Source organism: Balaenoptera acutorostrata, chromosome 8 (genome assembly GCF_949987535.1).
Source record: "Balaenoptera acutorostrata chromosome 8, mBalAcu1.1, whole genome shotgun sequence".
NCBI classification, from domain to species: domain Eukaryota; kingdom Metazoa; phylum Chordata; class Mammalia; order Artiodactyla; family Balaenopteridae; genus Balaenoptera; species Balaenoptera acutorostrata.
In genome coordinates this window covers 87,812,989-87,835,543 of record NC_080071.1, presented here as the reverse complement: position 1 = coordinate 87,835,543, position 22,555 = coordinate 87,812,989, and the positions used below count along the sequence as shown (strand labels likewise).

General features: G+C 46.6%; 1 protein-coding gene across 1 annotated transcript in view; it reads left to right on the top strand.

Annotated features, from left to right (window-relative positions):
* The window catches only part of NGEF (neuronal guanine nucleotide exchange factor), a 44,285-nt gene that overhangs the window by 5,582 nt on the left and 16,148 nt on the right, over positions 1 to 22,555 (top strand). Inside the window, exon 3 of the mRNA XM_057551965.1 lies at positions 851 to 1,146. Within this exon, the coding sequence (XP_057407948.1) occupies positions 851 to 1,146 (296 nt within the window). The remainder of the gene's footprint in view (positions 1 to 850; positions 1,147 to 22,555) is intronic.

Below are 22,555 nucleotides of genomic sequence, written 5' to 3'. Positions count from 1 at the left end.
ACAGGATAGACGAAACCCTTGGGGTGACCCTCCTCTCCTCCCAGCCTCATCGCCAGCAGGACCCCCCCTTCCTCTCCCCACCCAGCCCTGCTTCCCCTCTCCCTGGGCTGGGAGCCCCCTTGCCACTGAAGCTTTTCTGCTGCTCCTGTGTGGAGAGACCATCCCTCTGCCCTGCAGCCAGGACATCCAAAATGAATTTTTCCCTGTGGAGGTACTACATTTTTGCTGATTCCTCTGTACCCCCAAATGCCCTTGGAGACTTAGACTGCATTTATTTCAGGTCAGGGAAGTAAGTCTGAAAGTGTGAAAGCAGAAAAGGAATGTTTCCCTTTTGAATCATAAGGTTGATGAAATATTGGCTTTTTCCTTCAAAATGAGAATTTACAACTATTCCCATTTCACCAATGAATATACTTGAGTTTTAATATTGAAGCATTTAGGCTTTGAGAAGCATCCTGTTGGGATACTGAAACATAATTGGGACATTTCCATCAACTCTGCGCACGTTGGTTATTAACACGTCAAATTCTGGATTCTTGTTGTTTGCTAAGTATGTGTGTGAAAAGCATATATTTTTGTGATTGGATTTTGAATCTGTTCAGGGATTTCTTCATTCTTTGTTGAAAAAGAAAAAACTCATGCATGCTGATCCTTCCCAAGAAATGAAGACAGTGACAGTTTTTTCAGTGATAGAGCCTTTTCTGAGACCTGTGTGGGTCTGACTTTCTTTGTATTTTCATAGGCAGAGCATCTGCCCTTGATAAGAGTCCAAAGCCTTGACTTAGTGATTCCAAAAGATCTTCCTCTGAAATCTTTTTCGTGTCTTCAGTACAATTCCATTTGATTTCAGGGCTCCTGTATCAGGAATACCGAGATAAATCAACTCTCCAAGAAATTGAAACCAGGAGGCAACAGGATGCAGAAATACAAGGCAATGTTGATGGGTCCCCGGCCAGCGAGGAGACCCCGGAGGAGGATGAAGAGGAGGAAGAGGAGCCGGCAAGCCCACCGGAGAGGAAGGCTGTGCCCCAGATATGCCTGCTCAGTAACCCGCACTCGAGATTTAACCTCTGGCAGGATCTCCCGGAGATTCGGAGCAGCGGGGTGCTGGACCTCCTCCAGCCGGAGGAGATCAGGCTGCAGGAGGTAATGGGCTGCCCTAGGGTGGGAGCTTCCAATCAGAACGTACAGGTGTTTTAACCGACGTGGGGGAGCCTTCTTCTGCGAGGTGAGGCTCCCTGGCTGGTTCACCAGAGGAATTACTTGCAGGCTACATCCATCCAGAACATGCAGGAAAATTCACAGGCAACAAAAAGTACCCAGTTACCTTCTAGGATAGCTCAACCCCGATACTGAGTGTTCTCCACGTTGCTGTTTCGTCAGATAGTCAGATTGCGTTCTCTAAACCTTTAGTTGTTATCGTGGGGGCATTTCCGTGGTACGCGTGAACGCTGATGCAGTAGGTGATGCTCAACTCACTGTGACGGTGAACTGACTAGTCATCTATGCTTTGCTTTTCACTCACAGGCTTATCCCACATCTTCATTTTGTAGTCGCTTGAAGCTTGGGTGGGGCTCTGAAAGAAAGCCCTTGGCCCCCTCCTGAAGCGGTGTGGGAATCTGGGACTTGCGTCTCTCCCACTTCATCCCATGGTCCAGGCAGACTGCCTGTCAGTTAGGCTGAGTCAAGATCACGGAGTCACCTAATAGTTTGTTGCTAGCGAGGAGAAATAAAACATGAACAGTAATAGAAATGTGTAGCTAAGAAGTCTAAAAGTGTTCATTTTAGTTGAACCAAGATTGTTTGGGTATTAGAGGGGAAATCTGTGGTACAGAGAGACAAGTTGGTCAATAGCAAGGGGAGAGACTGAGGGCGAGAAATGGTGACCCTGCAGGTGTGTGTCTTCGTGAAAGTTAAAAAGTGGATGCAGAGGGAAAAAGTGAAGAGGTTTTTTTTTTTTTAACTTGTTCAGCCCAATTCCATCCTCTCTATCCTCTCACGCTCCCTCTCGCCCTCACCCCCCGACTCCCCTCCACTCACGTGTTCCTTCAGGCCATGCTTGAACTTGTTCCTAGTTGCAATCCTGACTCCAGATGTTCTGTCCTTCTTTAACTCTTGGTTCTCCTGTGCGAGATTCTATAGAAAGGCAAAACTGCAGATTGTGTGCACAGGTAATGACCAAGACTGAGACTAGTTCCCGATGAGGGTTATCTAACGCTGCCTCGGTTGGTACAATACCTTTGCTCTTCTAGAAGGCTTGATAGCACTCCACTTTTGAAGGGCCACCGAGGTTCCCTGTGCCCTGCCCCGCAGACTCAGGAGGGATGGGTTTAACCTCTGACATCACGTGTGACTTGCAAGCGGTGATTTGTAAAGGATGCCACAGTTTTTTTATGAAACTTCTGATGTCAGTAGTGTCTAGTCATCCTGATGGGGCTTAACCCAGCTTCTCACAAAGATACTGGTGAGGGGATGTAAAGAACCACGCACCCCACCAGAAGTGAAGATGCATGGTCGGGGGATCTCCAAGAGGCAGGTGGAACTGGACTGAGGAATGCCACTGGAAGCAACCATGTGGAAGGTGCTGGAAGCCACAGAGAAATCCCCCCACAGGCGACTGTCCACCAGCCACTGACAGAGCCATCATCCCTAACTTTTTGGTTTTTTTTTTTTATCATCCCTGACTTTTTTTCCTTCCAGTTTTATTAAGATATAACTGACACACAACACTGTATAAGTTTCAGGTGTACAGCATAATGATTTGACTTTCATGCATCATGAAATGATGGCCACAAGAAGTTTCGTGAACATCCATCATCTTGTATAGATACAACATTAAAGAAGTAGAGAATTTTTTTTTCCTTATGATGAGAACTCAGGATTTACTCTCTTCCATATGTAACATATATATACCAGCAATCTTAATTATATTTATCATGTTGTACATTACATCTTATAACTGGAAGTTTGTACCTTTTAACTGCCTTCATTTAATTCCCCCTCCCCATCCCCCTTCCCCACCCCACTGTGCCCCGCCTCTGGTAACCACAGTCTGATCTCCTTTTCTGAGTTTGCTTTTCGTTTTTAAAGTATAAATGACCTACAACACTATGTTAGTTCCTGTTACACAACGTAGTGATTTGGTATTTCTGTACATTTCAAAATGGTCACCTAAACGTTTTGATTAAGTCTAGTTACAATATGCCACCATACAAAGGTATTACATAGGTATTGACTGTATTCCCCACACTGTACATTTCATACCCATGACTCATTTATTTTGCAACTGGAAATTTGTACTTCTTAATATCCCTCACCTATTTCTTTCCTTCCCTACCGTCCTCCCCTCTGGCAACCACCTATTTGTTTTCTGTATCTATTTCTTTTTTTTTTTTTTTTTTTTAAAGGATTTTCTTATTTATTTATTTATTTATTTATTTATTTTTGGCTGTGTTGGGTCTTCGGTTCGTGCGAGGGCTTTCTCCAGTTGCGGCAAGCGGGGGCCACTCTTCATCGCGGTGCGGGGACCGCTCTTCATCGCGGTGCGCGGGCCTTTCTCTATCGCGGCCCCTCCCGTCGCGGGGCACAGGCTCCAGACGCGCAGGCTCAGCAATTGTGGCTCACGGGCCCAGCTGCTCCGTGGCATGTGGGATCTTCCCAGACCAGGGCTCGAACCCGTGTCCCCTGCATTAGCAGGCAGATTCTCAACCACTGCGCCACCAGGGAAGCCCTGTATCTATTTCTGTTTTGTTATGTTTGTTCCTTTGTTTTTGTTTTTTAGATTCCACATATAAGTGAATCTTTTATACCTGCAAATATAATAGTTGTCTTTCTCTGTCTGACTTTTTTCACTTAGCATAATACCCTCTAGGTCCATCCATGTTGTCTCAAATGGCAAGATTTTATTCTTTTTTATGAATGAGTAATATTCCATAGTATATATATACACCGTATCTTCTTTATCCATTCATCTATTGATGGGCACGTAGGTTGTTTCCATGTCTTGGCTATTGTAAACAATGCTGCAATGAACATAGAGGTGCAAATATCTTTTGACTTAGTGTTTTCATTCTCTTCAGATAAATACCCAGGAGTGGAATTTCTGGATCATATGATACTTCTATTATTAATTTTTGAGGACTCGCCATACTGTTTTCCATATTGGCTGCACCAACTTACAATCCCACCAAGAGTACATGAGGGTTCCCTTTTCTCCACGCCCTCACCAGCACTTATTATTTGTTGTCTTTTTAATAGTAGCCATTCTGACAGGTGAGAAGTGATATCTCATTGTGGTTTTGATTTGCATTTCCCTGATGATTAGTGATGTTGAGCATCTTTTCATGTGTCGTTGGTCATCTGTATGTCTTCTTTGGAAAAATGTCTATTCAGATTCTCTGCCCATTTTTTAATTGAGTTTGTTTTTTGATATTGACTTGTGTGAGTTCTTTGTATATTTTAGATATTAACCCCTTACCAGATATATCATGTGCACATATATTCTCCCTTTCGGTAGGTGGCCTTTTTGTGTTGTTGATAGTTTCCTTCTTTGTGCAAAAGCTTTTTAGTTTGATATAGTCTCATTTTTTTACTTTTGCTTTTGTTTCCCTCGCACTATCCCTAACTTTGACTTTCATATAAAAGGGATTATACAATGCTATTTCGCATTTGGCTTTTTTCATGCAATATTACCACCATGGGGCCTTTTTTATAGTCCTCAAAATAAGGAAAAGTGTCTAGCTTCTGGAGGAATACTTGTTTATTTTTTTACCTTGATAATTAGAGAAATAAATTTAAAAATATTTGGAAAGCTTAGAGATAAACCCCAGTAGAACTTAAAACATGGTATAAACCTTCTCCAACAACAAGCCAAAAGCAGAGAAAGCAGGGATCTTGTAATAAAAGGAAAGCAAACAGTAAAAAAGCACAAAAAACAAATAGCATAAAATAAGGTGGCAGGGACTTTCGTGGTGGTCCAGTGGCTAAGACTCCATGCTCTCAAGGCCGGGGGCCCGGGTTTGATCCCTGGTCAGGGAACTAGATCCCGAATGCCACAACCAAGAGCCGGTGCAGCCAAATAAATAAATTAAATAAATAAATAAATATTAAAAATAAAATAGGGTGGCAGAGTTCATAGCAAATGTATCTGTTATAACCACAAATGTAAATTGCTTAAATCCTCCATTGAAAGGCAGAAATTATCCAACTGATTAGAAAACCAAACCCACGATATTATCATACAGATTACAATTCAGGGCAAGAAAAGTTACCAAAGGGAACAATGAGTCACTTTGTATGGTTAAAGTTTATCACTTTATTTTTTAAAGTTTTAAAATTAAATAAGCTACTCATTAATACATTTTCATTATTTAAAAAAATGCAGACAACGCACACGTGTGCAGGCCTTTTCTTGGCTCCTGGGTTCTCACTGGAGGACCAGCTGTGTTCACTTTCTCTCTCCTGGTAAATCACAGTCATAAAGCTCGGTGTGATTTTGGACTTTAGACACTTGTGAAGACTCTTAAGTGCAAAATCCTTAGAGATCTTTATGATGTTTTCCCCCATATTTTACACTTGTTTATTCAAGAGCAGTTTGATTTTGCTTTTGATTTTTAGCAACTTGCCTTTAACTGGCCTCTTAGAGCTTTCAGCTTACTTTTCATAAAAACAACTCTCTTTACACTGAAAATTCTTTAGTTTTTATCAAGTAAGGACGTAATTGCTGAGCAAGTACGACTGGCTTGCATAAGTTTAAGGACAAACATGGGGCGCACAGGTGGGGAGAGAAGTGTGCAGGTGGCAGGTGGCGGGCAGCCTGTGCCCGGCCCTCAGCGGGTCTTCGCAGGGCTTTTCAGGGAAGCAGTGCACGTGACCCCAGGCACATGGGTCATGTGGAGCTGGGTTAGGAGAGCTTCTGTGTGCCTGCATCTTCACGCCCGTGGGAGACCACAGCCGTAGGATAGATGCCCGGAAGTGGAATTGTGGGTGAAAAGTGAAGTGCGTTTTCAGTGGTGGTGGATACCACCAAATCGCCATTCAAAAAGGCAGTTCAAATTTCACATTACGGCAGTGCGAGAGAGGCCATTTTCACACACTCTCCTAACCCCATTAGCAAACTTCTTGACTTTTGCTCTAATCTGTTGGATGAAAAATCATATCTTGTTTTAACCTGCCTGTCCTTGATGACATAAATTGAGCATCTTTTCTCATGCTTATTGGCTGTTTCCATTTCTTTGTCTATGAATTGCCTGTTCTTTGCCCATTTTTCTATGGGGTTATTTTTTTTTTTTAATTTGGTTTTATTTATTTATTTATTTATTTATGGCTGTGTTGGGTCTTCATTTCTGTGCGAGGGCTTTCTCCAGTTGCGGCGAGCAGGGGCCCCTCTTCATCGCGGTGCGCAGGCCTCTCATTATCACGGCCTCTCTTGTTGCAGAGCACAGGCTCCAGACGCGCAGGCTCAGTAATTGTGGCTCATGGGCCCAGTCGCTCTGCAGCATGTGGGATCCTCCCAGACCAGGGCCCGAACCCGCGTCCCCTGCATTGGCAGGCAGACCCCCAACCACTGCGCCACCAGGGAAGCCCTCTATGGGGTTATTTATGTTTGTCTTCTTGATTGATAGCATCTTTTTACATATTATGGATATGATTTGTTTATATGTTTCAAATGTTTTCTCCCACAGTAAAAACATAGGGAGGTGATGTAGCACAGAGTTTATGCACACAGGCACAGGAGCCCAACTCCTTGGGTTTGAATCCCAGTTCTGCTACTTCTTAGCTGAGTGACTTCGGGCAAGTCACTTAACTTCTCTGTGCCTCTGCTTCCTTATCTGTAAAATTGAGCTCATACACAGAGTTGTGAAGATCAAATGCGTTAGTACAGATAAAGAGCTGGCAACAGGCTGACATTCTTCAACAAAAAGTTGTATCTTTTTCCACTTAAAAATCTTCTCTCATTTTTATAGAAAATCTGTCAGCCTTTTTATTTATTTAAACCTGATCTTCTGGATGCTGTGTTGTACAATTAGGAAGGCCGTTCCCAAGAGGTGCACTTTACAATGAAAAGATAACTATGATAAAGTATCTTGAAACGGAAGCCAAACAGAGCAGAGTCTGTCAGAGACATGAGCAGAAGCTGTGGTACACGCTGTACTGTTTCTGTAGCAGTGGGACATAACAGGGATATAAGGAATCTGAAAAAAATAATGAGGTTGACTTAAAATATTTTCACTGATCTTTGTACTCTCTAAAGCTGCACTGCCCACTTTGGTAGCCCCCTGCCACATGTGGCTCTTGAGCACTTAACACGTGGCTAGTCCTAATTGAGGTGTACTGTGTGTGTAAAATACACACCAAATTCTGCAGATTTAGTACAAGGAAAAAGAAAGTAAACTATCTTATTAATAATTTTTAATATTACATGTTGACATAATATTCTGGATATATTGGATTAAATAAGATATATTAAAATTTCCCCATTTCTTTTTACCTTTTTTTAATGTGGTTACTAGAAAATTTAAAACTGAATATGAGACTTACATTATATTTCTGTTGGACAGCACTGCTCTAAAGAGAGGCAATATTTTATTTCCCAGTGTCCATAGATACCACCAAAAAGCAGCCGTGTATTAACCATAAGAAAAAGCTCAGTGAATATTTATTAAAATTGTATAGGCCATAATCTCTCACTACAGTGCACTGAAACAAGAAAATAAATTTAAGCAATGTAAAAACCTCAAATCAGAAATGTTTAAAATGTTCCTAACTTTTGAGATAGGGAAATAAATTTTATAATTACAGATTATTTCAGAGATAATGAGGAAGGTACTACATTTTAAAATATATGGAATGCTGCCAAAGCTGCATTTGGATAAAAATTCACAACCTAACATGCTTTAATTATTAAATAAGGAATAAAGGTAAGTTAAATGAACTAAGATGGCAGCTTGAGACATTAGGAGGAAAACACACACACAGACACACTCCTAAGGAAAGCAGGCAGGGTCGAGATCCAAAAGATACCGTGTAAAAGTCTTGGTGAGATGAGTGATTTTCTAGGAAAATATACGCTACAAAAATTGACTCAAAAATAAAAAGTAAAATAACCACCAAAATATACCAGTAACTTAAAAAATCTACAAAAGAGATGTTGCACCCAGATGACCGAATTGTCCAAAATGGTCAAAGCACAGAAGAGTCCCGTGTTGCTTAGAATAACCTGGAACACTGCTGTCCAGCAGAACTTTCTGTCATGTTGGAAATATTCTATATCTGCGTCTTCAATAGTCCGTAGCCACATGTGGCTACTGAGCATTTGAAATGTGGCCAGTGCAACTGAGGAGCTAAATGTTTAATTCTACTTAAACTAAAATTAAGCCGCGCATTGCCAGCATATCGGTCAGTGCAGTTCTAGAGCAGGGATCATCAACTTAAAGGGCCACTTTGTAAATATTTCAGGCTTTGTAGGCCATACAGCCTCCTTCACAACCACTCAGCTCTCCATTGTAATGTCATAGCAGCAAATAGACAATGTGTAAAGGAATGGACATGACTGAGTTCCAGTACTTTATATAGTTACAGGAGGGCAGCCCTGACCCCTGGTCTAAAGATAGAAAGGAGGGAAACACAAATTATTTGACGGTAATATAATATTAGTAACTAAATCTGATCATTAGAGCACATATACATTAAAAACAAAATCCACAGTTATAGATAATAACTTCAACACTCCTCTCAGTAATTAGTAGAAGTAGGAGACAAAGTCAGTAAGGATCTAAGAGGAGTTGAGTGCCATCAACCAACTGGAACTAATTAACATGTATAAAGCACTCCACTCAACCATAGCAGAATACACATTGTTTTCAAGGACACAAGGAACGTTCACCAAGATAGACCACACCACACTTTAACAAATTAAAAGAATTTAAATCATACAAAGTATGACCTGACCATAATAGAATTAAACTAGAAATCAATGACATAAAGATAACAGGAAAACCTCCAAGCACTTGGAAATCAAGCAGCACATTTCTGTGGAAACCCTGAGTCAAAGAGAAAGTCTCCAGGGAAGTTAGAAATAAACTGCCCCTCTTCATGGATGATATGACTGTGCACATAGACAATCTCAAGGAATCTACAAAAATTCTTAGAACTAATAATAATAATAATACACACTGGCTAAAAATAACTTAAAGTACAATACCTAGTGCTGGTGTGGATGTGGAGTAACTGGAGCTCTCATACATTGCTGGTGGGATTACAAAATGGTACAGCTGCTCTGGAGAACTGTTGGCAGTTTCTTATAAAGTGAAACATACACTTACCTGCAGCCCAGCAATCCAAGTCCTGGGTATTTACCTAGAGCAGTGTCTCCACAGCAACACTATTGACGTTTGGGCTGGATCATCCTTTGTTGGGGGATGCTCTCCTGTGCATTATAGGTTTAGCAGCGTCCTTGGCCTCTGCCGCCAGATGCCGGTAGCACCCCTACTCCCAGTCGTGGCAACCAAAAATGTCTCTAGACCTAGCTGAATATCACCCAGGTAGCAAAAATAGTTGGTGGTTGAGAACCACTACCCCAAGGAAACAAAAACCTATGTTCCCACAGAAACCTGTACATGAATGTTTATAGTAGGTCTATTCATAATTGCCCACAACTGGTAACAACCCAAATGTCCTTTAACAGATAGATGGATAAACAAACTCTGGAACATTTGTACAATGGCATACCACTCAGTAAGAAAAAGAAATGAACTGTTGATACACACAACTCAGATGAATCTCAGAGGCATTTTGCTGAGTGAAAGAGGTCAGAAAGGTTACACAGTACGTGATTCCATTTATATGACATTCTGAACATGACAAAGCTATAGGGACAGAGAACAGATCAGTGGTTGCCAGGGGTGAGGGCTAGGGGTAATCTGTGACTAGAGTGGGAAAGCACAAGGGTTTTTTTTTTTGGAGTGATGGAACTGTTGTGTGTCTTGGTTATAGTACTGGTTGCAAGAATCTATACATGGGTCAAAATTCATAGAACTGTACAGCCCCCAAAAGTCAATTTTACTGTACGTTCATTTAAAAACTAAAGCATTGTAAAAAGAGTTAGGTGTCTCCATTTTGTTAAGTACTCTTCTGGCCTCTCCCCCAAAATAAAACATAGATCTGTCTCACTCTGAATTAAGGCAAAAATTTACATAAAACATAAGTAAATCAAATCTGGAGATACATTAAAAGAATAACATTGAGCACAGAAATTACTGCAAAGATGGTAATGTTTGAAATCAAAATTTATCATGTTAATAGGCCAGAGGAGAAAAATACCCTGACCTTCAAAGGGGTTCAAAAGGGGAGTAAAACATCAATTTCTAAACAAAACTCAGAAGGATACCTTCTGAAATTTACAAAGAGTATCTCAGCTCTATAACCAGCCTCCTACTTAATGAAGAATCTTTGGTGGCAATAAAGGTGAGAGGACAATGCTTGGTAACCCTGCGGTTGCTCTGGAAGCTGCGGCCAGGGCAAAACAATGAGAAAAGGAACAAGAGACAAACCCATAAAGAAGGAAGGTCAAAACCACCCTTATCTGCCAGTGACAGCTGCCTACTTAAAAATCCCGAGGGAGTAAAAAATACTGGATCTCATAAGGCAGAGCAGGGAGGTGGTGGATTATAAAATAAACCTGCAAAAATCAGTTGTTTTTGTATACATCAGCAAAACTCAGGTTTCCATCAATTAGAAAGCTCTATGGATAAGAAAAAGATAAGCACCCTAAAGAAAAATGGGCAAAACAATTCTCATAGAAAAAGTGGCTGGTGATTAAATGAAAAAAGGAAAAAAATCAAACTCACTGGTAATGAAAGAGGTACAAATTAAAGCAATATTGAGGCACCGGCATTTCAAAATGGCAGAGACTTTTAAATATAAATATATTTAAAACCTAGCGTTGGGGGGATTTTTAAATGACTTCTCTGGAACACAGCTGATGGAAAGAGTATAGCAATGCTTGTATTAACCCCCTTACAAGAATATGTTTATTTACCGTCTAGTGTTTCTGTTTCTAGAAGTTATCTTGAAAAATAATCAGAAGTGTACACGAATACTTATTAGGCTTTCCATTCAAGCAAAAATTAGGGGAAGAATGGAGGAAGAACCCTAAATGCCCAATTATAGGGAATTATTTATTTAGTAAGACAGTGTACAACTATACAAAGGCACAAACATTAAAAAGCATGTTTTCAAAGAATGAAATGAAATGTTTTTCATTTCAAAGAATGAAAGAATAGCATATTGTTTTTAAAATGCAGGATAGAACGTTACATGTATAGAAGAGTGGGCATAGAAAATAAAGATATTTAATAAATTGTAGTTTTGTCATTTGCAATGGATCAGATCAAGATATTTAAGTAAATTAGGATGACCTAAGAATAACCGCGGTCACGTGCAGTAGTGAACAGCACAAGGTACACGGGCTTCAATGCATCTCTCTCTGAGTCTTTATAGCCTGACTCTTCATATTTATTTTAAAGAGCTTAATGTGAGTTTCTATTTTCTATTTTGTTTATATCTGGCAATGAACACAACACTGAGATCTTCAGACTTTATGTTCCAAATCAGTGACTTCTGCATCAGATCATCTTTTCATTTATCAGAGCAAGTCGGGCAGTTTGTACTGGCAGCTCAATCTGTTGTTGGAACACCTCTTTCTTTAGCTACAAAAGCAGCAGGTCCCAATGAACTACTGTTCACACAAGGAAAAGACCCCCAAATGATGGCCTTTTGGTGGGCCTGAGTCTTAATCAGTCACTGAAGAATCAGGATTTAAGAATAAAATTGTATGTTTTCCACCTCCTTTTTAAAGTAAAAATTAGGCAGCTGGAATTGCAAAGCGTTGTCTTAGATGTCATGTAGGATTTTCTTGGTTTACTTTTTGTTTTTTAACTTACTCTGAAGCGCTTGGTTCCCACCCTCCTATTTGGAATGGTTTCTCCATTACTGTTTCAGAACCCAATGGTTTGAGAAAATAAGTAGACAGATATTCAAATTACAAAGTTGGGAAGGGGGCAGCTGGGGAAGGGTCGGGTGTTCAAATGGGGGAGGTGGGGACAGTCACTGCGATAAACCTACAAACTCTCGCCGCAGCTGACGCCGTGAGAAACAAAGGAGAAGCTGGAGGTGCTGCCCCAGCAGCGTCCCTGGAGCAGTCGCTCCTGCCGCTGGCGTGGGTGGTGCCCCAGATCAGATAAAGACGGACTCCACATGGTCCCTGATCTTGGCGGGCTGGCTGTGCACAGCTCGAAAAATGAGCCGGGAATGATATTTTGAGCATCTCCACGGAAACAGGGCTACATGCACACTCCTGGGGGGGGCAGTCCACGCAGGCTGGCACTTGTGGTAGCACCGCCCCTACGTGCCCGAACTAGACTTCCAGCCCCGTCCCCCTGGGAACGAGGAGGGAGTGACTTCCCAGGGAGCTAGCAAGTTTGGATATAACTCACAGTCCGAGTGTGCTCAGCCTCTGAAATCAGAGTTGTATTTTTGTTGTTTTTCAACTTGTTTTCACAACTTAGAACTGAAATATACTTACATTCTTTTTCCAAAAGAAAACAGTCCATTTTAGAAGGAAATTACTTAACGGTTTTTAACATGATATACTTCTATCAGAAAATTGAATCGTGCTTGTTATTTTATTTACCAACCTTCATTGAATCATATATTTCTCTCTGTAGGATACACCCTAACAATTCAGCACATTACTCCCAAATTCAGAGGGGGCAGGGCTCTTGGCCCCATGCTTTAAGGCGGACAGGAGCCATCACCCATAATATCAGATAGCTCCCCTTCTATTTGATTTAGAAAGCAAGCGCCTATACCTACTTTAGCAAAGTGACAGTATTACCATGTGTCATTTTTACAGTAAATCTTTTGGATAAATAATTTATGCACCTGATATAAAGTTGAAACAGAGCAAACAGAATTACGGCGAAAATAGCTTCCCCCACCAACCCCTGGCCCTCAGGGCCAGTATGTGCGTGCTTGTGCATGCGTGCGTGTGTGTGTATGTTACACAAATGGTAAACTCTATGTACACCGCTGTGTGCCTTGCTTTTTTTTTTTTACTTAGCAAAATGTTTTGACAGTATTTCCAGATCAGCCCAGAGTTCCCCATTCTTTTTTTTCTTTTCTTTTCTTACTTTTTTTTTTTTTTCTAGCTTTATGGACCTCCATTGTTTATGATGTTCCATAATTTATTTAACCAGTCCCCTGTTGACGGACTGCAACTAGAAATGTTGTGTATCAAGGATGTTCATTGCAGCGTTATTTATAGTAATAAAAGACAGAGCTGTACGATGGAATACTATGGGAACTGCGAAGTGGAACTGTTGGGTTAAAGGTTACATACTTTTTAAATTTTGAGAAGATATTGCCAAGTTGTCTTCACACTTCAGCTGTATGAGAGGGTGCTGGTTTCCTATCACCAATGTGGTACAGCATCCGACGAGTTTATCTTGACCAGTGTGCAAGATCATAAATGATATTGTGTTGTGGTTTTACTTTGCATTTCTCTTGTTGTGAATGAGGCTGGGCATCTTTTCAAGCATATGTCTTTTAAAATTTATGTCTATTTTCGTGTGTACTTTTTTGTAAGTTATCTTATTAACCAGGTCATCTTGAGAAAACGTCACAATTGGCTTGTGATGTGTGTGAGCTTGCCAAGGCTTGGGTTTGGGCAGCTGGTGGTGTGGAGGTGCACCGGGCCCCCCAGGGCCTGCATGCCAACTCACATTTAATGTGTGATCCCTAGTTCCACAGCCACCCCGGAACTAAAAGTCGTCATCACCCTGGGTGACGCTGAGGCCCCGTGGCCCCCGTGGAGGCCCCTGGTCTTGGCACTTCTTGCATTTCCCGCACTGACTAGAGACCACGCTGCAGCAGAGCCTGGGCTCTGGAATCTGACTCCATCGTAATTATTCGAGGATGAGAGAGGGGCTCTAGAGGCTGCTTCTTAACTCAAAGCCTTTTCTTAGTCACTTCTGTCCACTGTAATGCCTCTGGGGTATGAATTACTCTTCTAGCTGCGGAAGTGAGGAAAGCTTTGCACATGGACAGTAGGATCACGTGGGAAGCAAGGTCTGGCAGAGCGAGGGTGCAGATCCACCCAGGATGGCCGCTGCTGGCAGCAGAAGGGCTCAAGGCCCAAAGCAGAGGGCAGGTGCAGCCTCTGACGGAGGACGCCGCTCTCCGGCTCCTGCTGACACCCCCAGAGGAGAGCGGAGGCAGCTCGCCTGAGTGGCTGGGGCAGCCTCAGGCCCTCGGGGGCCGCGGGTTTGTCTTTGGGGTCTGTGGTCTGCACAGGGGCTGAGCATCTTAAGCACAAGGCTCAGCCTACAGCCAACCCAGGTGGTCGTAACTCCCACCAGCACAAGGGCGTAGAGCCTGCACTGTGACGTCCTATGGCCTCCGAGGCAGCCTGAGCCCGAGGAGGGACCCCCCCATCCCCCCGCCAAACCCCTCGGCATTCTGGCCCAGCTTTCTCTCCATCTCCTCCCACCCTCCAGGCACTAACAGCGAAGTCCGGCATCGGGCAGGTGCCCTAACGCTTAGCACTCAAGGTGATAAGTGCGAAAGAAAGGTACCCGGGGAGGCTTTGGGGCTGGGGGCCCCCAGCCCTGACACCAGGGGTCCTCAGAGTCTGCCATGCCTCAGAACGACCTGGGGATCTTGTTAAAGGACAGGTTATGCGGGGGGCTGGGGATGTTCCTGGGAATCTGCATTTTCACAAACACCTGTGGTCACAGGACCAGGCTGAGAAATGCTGGGTTTTTTTTTTTTCCTTTTTGCCTGGCTAAGTCTTATTGCTTCTTTGACTCTGACAGCCCCTTCCGGAAGCTTTCTCTGGCTGCCTGCCTCCCTATCTCCCCCTGCCATGGCAAAGCCCCCTCCCACTGCACCATGGGCATCACTGCAGAGCTGTCATTGGCTGTGCCCAAGCCGCTGCCTCCCTGGTGTGTCTGTGTCCTTCTGTGTCCCCAGCATCAAGCCGAGCCACTACCTGGAGGTGGCTCTGGGCACATGTCTGTGGAATGAGTGAGGTGGGGAGGGCAGGACAGCATCACGGACCCCAGCCCCCCAGCAGTTGTGGTCTCCTGAGCCGGCGACCTCCCAGGGGCAGGGATCAGCTCTTGGTCATCTCGGGAATCCCCAGTGCCCGCAGCCCCCAGCCCCCAGCTCTTGGGAGGTGCTCAGTAAACATTTGGAGTTTCCTGTGTGCTGCACCGAGGCCAGGCCTTTCAGGAAGCCACCTGGTAAAGGAGATGGGACAGCGGACATTCAGGCCAGCAGGAGCCAGGAAAGGAGGACGAACGACGGGCACAGCTAACAGTGTCCTTGTAAAGAGACACAGACGGCCCCGAGGAGGACAGGTCTGGGAGCCGAGCCTTTGGGTGGAAGTTGTGAGTCGTGGGCACGACTCACCCGCCTGTACGACCCATCGACCCGACGCCAGGCCTGGTTCGCATTTGAGCACTGGTTTAAAGGTTTTCTTTTAACAAACTTATTATCAAGCACCTACTTGAAAGCACCATGTAAAGCTAAAAAGATGATTAAGAACCTGGAAAGAGCCTAGGGTGGGAAGGAAGGGGCTTCTGCGTAAATAACAGCAGACCAAGACCGACCTGCAAGGAGAGGGGCTACCAGCCTGGCACCACTGCAGGCCCGCAGGCTCATGGGAAAGCCTGGGCATTTCTGTGGAAGGGCGTCTCTAGCAGAGTGATCAAGACACAGAGCCCTGAGGTCAGAAGGATGGGGTGCGAACCTTGGTTTTGCCACTCACCGGCTGTGTGGCCCCGGCCCTCTCATCCACACAGTGGGGACGGTTGGGTGACCTCCAGGATTGTAGTGAGGACGGAGGGAGGTGACACATTGGAAGTACTCAGCATTACACCAGGCACGGGTTAGGAGTTGGACAAATGGCAGCTGTTACTATTATTTGCCCGCTGGTGCTAGTTATCTCTGATAACCCTGCACAGACAAGGTGGAGAGAACGAGGACATTTATGGCCACGATTTTTTTTTTTAATTAATTTATTTATTTTCGGCTGTGTTGGGTCTTCGTTTCTGTGCGAGGGCTTTCTCTAGTTGCGGCAAGCGGGGGCCACTCTTCATCGCGGTGCGCGGGCCTCTCACTATCGCGGCCTCTCTTGTTGCGGAGCACAGGCTCCAGACGCGCAGGCTCAGTAGTTGTGGTGCATGGGCTTAGTTGCTCCGCGGCATGTGGGATCTTCCCAGACCAGGGCTCGAACCCTTGTCCCCTGCATTGGCAGGCAGATTCTTAACCACTGCGCCACCAGGGAAGCCCCTTATGGCCACTATTTACCAATGAAGTGTCACACCCATCAATGTGTCTCAGACAGGAAGGTATTGACTAAGAGAGAAATGTAGCCAAGAGTTTCCTGGATTTGGAGAGAAAGTGATGCCCAAACTGGCAAAGGGGCATCGGGGAGTGCTCAGCAGATCTTGCAAAACAGCCTTTTTCTCCCCAGTGTGATTTTTTGGAAGCAGTACATGCTGTTTTACAGAATATTGATGAACAGCCATCATTCTGGTCTGAACCTCCCCAGTGACCTGGGAGCCTCCTGCAGAGAATGTCTCCTTTCTCTGGACTCTGGTCCCAGGCCTCGTTTATAGCAGTTTGGAATAATGTCTAGCGTTGCCTTGTTCCTTGAGGGATGTGTGTCCTGTGTCAGGAGGGGCCCCCCGCCCTCGCCCTGCAGTCCCTGATCTGGTCAGATGGGTGGTGAAGGCAGCATGGACTGAATGTCCAGCCCGGAGGATGAAGAGGAACAGAGTTCTTGGAGTTGGATGGGAAAGCAGGTGGTGCCTTAGCCAGCTTGGGCTGCCGTAACAGAATACCTCAGACTGGGTGGCTAACCCACAGACATTTATTCTCATAGTTCTGGGGGCTGGAAGTCCAAGATCAAGGTGCTGGCAGGGCTGGTTTCTGGTGAGGCCTCCCTCCTCGGTTTGCAGGTGGCCACCTTCTCACTGTGTCCTCACATGGTCTTTCCTCTGTGTATGTGCATCCCTTACACAGCGGTGTGAGGTGTCTGTTCCTCTTCTTGTAAGCTCACCAGTCATATTGGATTAGGGGCCCACCCTTATGAGCGCATTAACTGTAATTACCTCTTCAAAGGCCCCATCTCCAAATGCAGCCACTTTGGGGGTTAGGACTTCAACATATGAATTTTGGGGGACACAATTCAGTCCATAACAGGTGGGAAAACGCAGGCTACCTGACAAGATCCTTTCTGTACATCTGCTCAGACAAGAGCTTAGTCCCGGCCACTGCAGACAGTCTGTCCTGGAAAGAACCTGGGATGCAGGCAGAGGTGAAGGTGCCTCCTGGGACCCTTAGGGGTAAGGGGATGCTTTTGCTTCCTGGCTCTGCCAGTGACACACCAGACAACAACAGTAGTGAAGGGAGGTGGTGGGTAGCGTCTGTCCTCGGTCAGCCCGCTTTTGTCTCTGACCCCTGGTGACTCAGGCCACGCAACAGCGTCATAATAAAGGTTATGGCATCAAAGACCGCTGTGAAGCATTGACACCAAGGTCAGGAAGCCGAAACCAATCCAAACCAGGATAGAATGACCACACACGGGGTCCACAGAGAATCCTGAATTGTAAGAAGGAGACGGTGCAGGTAAAGAGCAAGGCAAAGGACTGTTCAGCCTTGAGCTTCGCTGATGCTGTAAGAAGGAAGGACCCATACCAATGCGGACATCAGGGTGGAGTGTGGAGGCCAATGATGTGAGCTGCCTGCCCGGACCATGAGGACCCGCGTCGGAAAATGAGATGCCACAGGTTGAACTGTCTTAGATCACAGGAAATTGTGGGTCAGTAAACTGAGTTCTTAACGGACAGCGCTCTTTGTGTGTTCGGGGCTGTTTTTTTCACTTTCTTTGATCAGAAGCAGACTTTTCTTGGTGTCCTGGCTTCCTCTTTCATCCCCTTGCTGATGGGTCAGGGGTCTCTTCTGTTTCTTCAAATGCACTGCTTGACTAGGGTGGTCCAGGTGGGCCTGACTCAGGGCCACTCTGGTCCCAAGGCTGCGTGAGGGCCCTGAACCCAAACAGCACCGAGGCCTGGGCTGCATCGGGAGAGGGGTCCTGGTTCTGTGCGTCTGTGGGGCATCTTCTGTTCCGTGGGGTGCGGGGCTGGCCTGGGGTCTGTAGGCTCGGAAGTTTCTGGACTACCCCAGGGAGGGGGAGATGCTCACCGACCAAAGGTGAACCCTGTCAGCTCATGAGACTCTGTGGTGATGTCTCAGCTGCAACTCCGGCGATTTCTCTGATTCGTTGTTTCCTTTTTTTGGAGAAAAATCTAAGTTTACTGAGAAAAATATAATCCAGTTCTTCCCAAGCCTGTGGGGAGACAGGCATGGCTTCTCATCCACAGGCCGGCTGGGGAAGCGGCGAGAACACGTGCGGAGCGCAGGAGCATCGAGCAGCCCCGGGGACTCCGGAACGCAAGGCTGTGTGGTTCTGGTCCACACGGCAGCCAGCAGGGTGGACTTAAGACTGTACACAGAAGCCTGCTCTGCCCCCACGTGACCCCTCTAGTGGCCTGGCCGCCAGGGCCCCTCCCCCAGCTCCCTTTCCACCACCCCGTCTCCCACCTCCACCTGGTGTCCACACCCCTGCTCTGAACGGGTCATACTTTGGGACTCAGACCTAACGTCACCTCCTGGTACAGGCCCTCCTTGACCCCTCTGGCTGGAGCTCCATCCGTGAAGCACTTGAGGTCCTGTGAAGACGACACACAGATGTCGGATGGACTACGACCCCAGACATCTGTCTGCCAGGTGCTTTGAGATGGGCCGGCTCCAGCTGGGCCTTTCCTCTGGGGACTGTGGTCCTCGTCCTGCACACGTGGAAACACGCTTAGTGGGATGAAGCCATTCTCTGGCCAACACCAAGGCCGAAGCCTTGACAGCTCTGCTCCTCAGCGGCCTGTGGTGGACACCAGGCCCAGCACAGCCCTCCCTGGCTGCAAAACCACCTGGACTGGCCCCTCGAAGAAAGGTCCAGAGCTGACCGGCTCTTACCCTTGGCAAAGAACCCAGGAGGGAGTTGGGCTGAGTAGTAGCGGGGTTGGAAAAAACCCAGGAAGCATATCATGACTGTTGGCAGATACCAAGCAGATTATTCCGATGGGAGACCAAGCTCTGAATCAGAAAATTCGGGTCAGTCTAACCGAGCTCCCGAGGATAACGGTCCTGCGTGAGCCCTGCAACCCGACGGTGGGCAATGCGGGGCCTTAGCCAGCCCGGCCGCAGAGCAGCGGCTGCTTTCACCAAGGAGGGATTCTCTGCAGTAAGTAACTCACACGCACACACTGACATATATGCACTCGCGCACTCATGTACACACAGTCACATGCGTACATACACACTCTCATGTGCTCACACACACACACACACTGACATATATGCACTCACGCACACACAGTCACATGCGTACATACACACTCTCATGTGCTCACACACACGCACTGACATACGCACTCACACACACACAGTCACACGCGTACATACACACTCTCGTGCTCACACACACACACACTGACATATACGCACTCACACACACAGTCACGCGTACATACACACTCATGTGCTCACACACACACGCTGACATATACGCACTCACGCACTCACGTACACACAGTCACACCCGTACATACACACTCTCATGTGCTCACACACACACACACACACACTGACATATACGCACTCACGCACTCACAGTCACACGCGTACATACACACTCTCATGTGCTCACACACTGACATATACGCACTCACGCACACACAGTCACACGCGTACACACACACTCTCATGTGCTCACACACACGCTGACATATACGCACTCACGCACACACAGTCACACGCGTACATACACACTCTCATGTGCTCACACACACTGACATACGCACTCACGCACACACAGTCACACGCGTACATACACACTCATGTGCTCGCACACACACACGCTGACATATACGCACTCACGCACACACAGTCACACGCATACATACACACTCTCATGTGCTCACACACGCCTCTTCCCGTCTGCTCGCAGCATCCCTCACACCCAGCGGGATGCATTTTACTCCCGTCTGCTCTGCCTTCACTGCCCTGGGATGGAAGCAGGGAGTTTGCTGTGTTCACGGAGGAGGAGTGCCGGGTGCCTGGACCAGTGCTCGTGAGCGTTTGTGGACGAATGAATGAACGAATGAGTGGATGAGTGAGCAGGGCCTGGATCCCTGTCGGCTCCACACGCCGTGCAGAGGCTTGAATGACTGAGAGTAAAAATGATATTGATGAGGAAAAGACGACCATATTGATGTGGCAAATAATTTGACCAATAAAATAAAGACAAACACCCTGGAAAACAAAATCCACGGATGACTAATCGCCTATAAACGGAGAAAGAGGGGGTGAGTTTGTGGTGAATGGGCACAGCCGGGATCAAGGAGCAGTGATTCAGGCCCAACGCCCGCCGCGTGTCAGCGGCTGAGAGGCCCGCCTGCCACTGCCCGGCGGCCCCCGACCCCGCCCGTCCTCCCGGCGATCAGGATGGTGGTGCTGTCGGGGCTCTGGGCGCCTTTCCCACGTGTGATCCCACAGCTGTGCCTCACAGGCGTTGCTCAGGGCGACGTGGTTTGGCAGACACGCCTTATCTGCGGGGCTGCGTCCTGGGCATGGTGGTGTTTTCCTCTCTTGGTATCTGCAACACTCATCTGTCTCAGTTTGGGGTGTTTTGTTTTGTTTCTTTTAGTTATAGTTGCTTAGAACTTGCAAGCTGTAATGGCCTGACATTTTCTTAAGAAACTTAAATTTAGCAGCGGGAAAGTGATTTGTTTTCAACATCTGTAACAGAGATGCTTCCAGGAACTTCCTGCCCAGCGCGGTCTCAGCCTTGCCAGGCAGGGCTTGGCTGGACGTTGGCAGACAGAGGGTGGGGCCTTCCGTGCTGAGGCCTCAGCTCTGCCGTGAGTGAGGCCAGCGGGACGTGCTTTGTGTGGTTTCGTATCTTTAAGCAGACCAAGCATCTGTGACCTGGGGACAGTTACAGAGAGGCCGCCAGCTCGTTTCAGTGCCTCGTCTCACTGTCTTGAGTGAGGCACAGACACTAGGGGACCGGTGGGCTCTCCTATGATGGTGGCCCACGGTCTGTCATTTGTGGGCCACCCTGGAGTCAGCTCTGTGTGACTCTCAGTGGTGCTGGGCAGTTTTATGCTGTTAAGCATCCCCAACTTACAAATATGTCGCTTATGTTAAAGTACTTTGCCAGGTTGGCTGTCCGAGCTTTGCAGGGAAGCAGCAGAATGGCTGCCCAGCAGGCCAGGCCACCTGCAGACGCCGTCGAATCCCCGCTCTGCCTGCGTCTACGTCGGCAGGGGTGGGTACTGGTGAGCAGAGCCCAGAACTTGGAAAAACCTTGGGTTGAATCTTCCAACCTCCAGCAGTAACTTTGGGGCATGACTTAACCTCTGCATCTGTTTCCTTTTAGTGAAATGCGAACTTCTGTATGTCCTTCCTGGGGGACCAGTGAGGATGGAACGAGAAAGCGCCTTGTGTGTTTGGAACACATGCTGGTCCTCCCTCCCTCTTCCCTTCCCTGTCTCCCTTCCTTCCACCATCCTTCCTAGCCCTGGGAGCGCTAGCTTTCGTGGCCAGAGCCTTGAGCCCTGCCTGGGTCAGGGTTCTGGACAGTGGGAGGATGGAGGAGCCCAAAGGGAGTGAGATGTGGGGTGGTCGGGACGCTCGGAAGGGACCAGGGCCCCCTACGCTCATCGCTGTCCCATCTCCCAGCCCTCCTCTGTCTGTCTGTGTTTGTTTCCTGGGGCTGCAGTAAGAAGTTACCACAAACTGGGTGGTAATTTACTCTCCTCCAGTTGTAGAGGCCAGAAGCCTGAAATCAGCGTGTTGGCAGTTCTGCCTCTTTCCGCTTCCAGTGGCTCCAGGTGTTCCTTGGCTTGAAGCAGCATCACTCCAGTCTCCTCCTGTGTCCTCACCTGGCCTTCTTCCCTGTGTGTCCGCCAGATCTCCCTCTGCATCTCTCCTATAAGGACACCTGTCATTGGATTTAGACCCTCCATCCAGGATGGTCTCCTCACCTTGACATCCTTCACTTACATCCGCAGAGACCCTTTTGCCAAATAGGTTCACATTCATAGGTGCTGGAGCTTAGCATGTGGACACAGCTTTGGGTGGGCGCACAATTCATCCCACTACACTGTCCCTTCTGGGCAGCCACTGTGGGCCCAGACCTGAACCCACCCTAAGCTGAGGAACAGCAGAGAGAGACGGGGGAGAGGAAGGTGAGGGTGGTCCCAGGGTGGCCTCAGGAAGGGTCATGGGTTTGCTTGAGAGCGAGGAAAGAGGGTGAACCAGCAACTACTGCCCTCGCTTCACAGATGACACGTGAGGGAACAGAGGTCTGGTTACTTTGCTGTTGCACAGGCTCAATAATCAGGTGATAAGCATGATAGAGAATGAA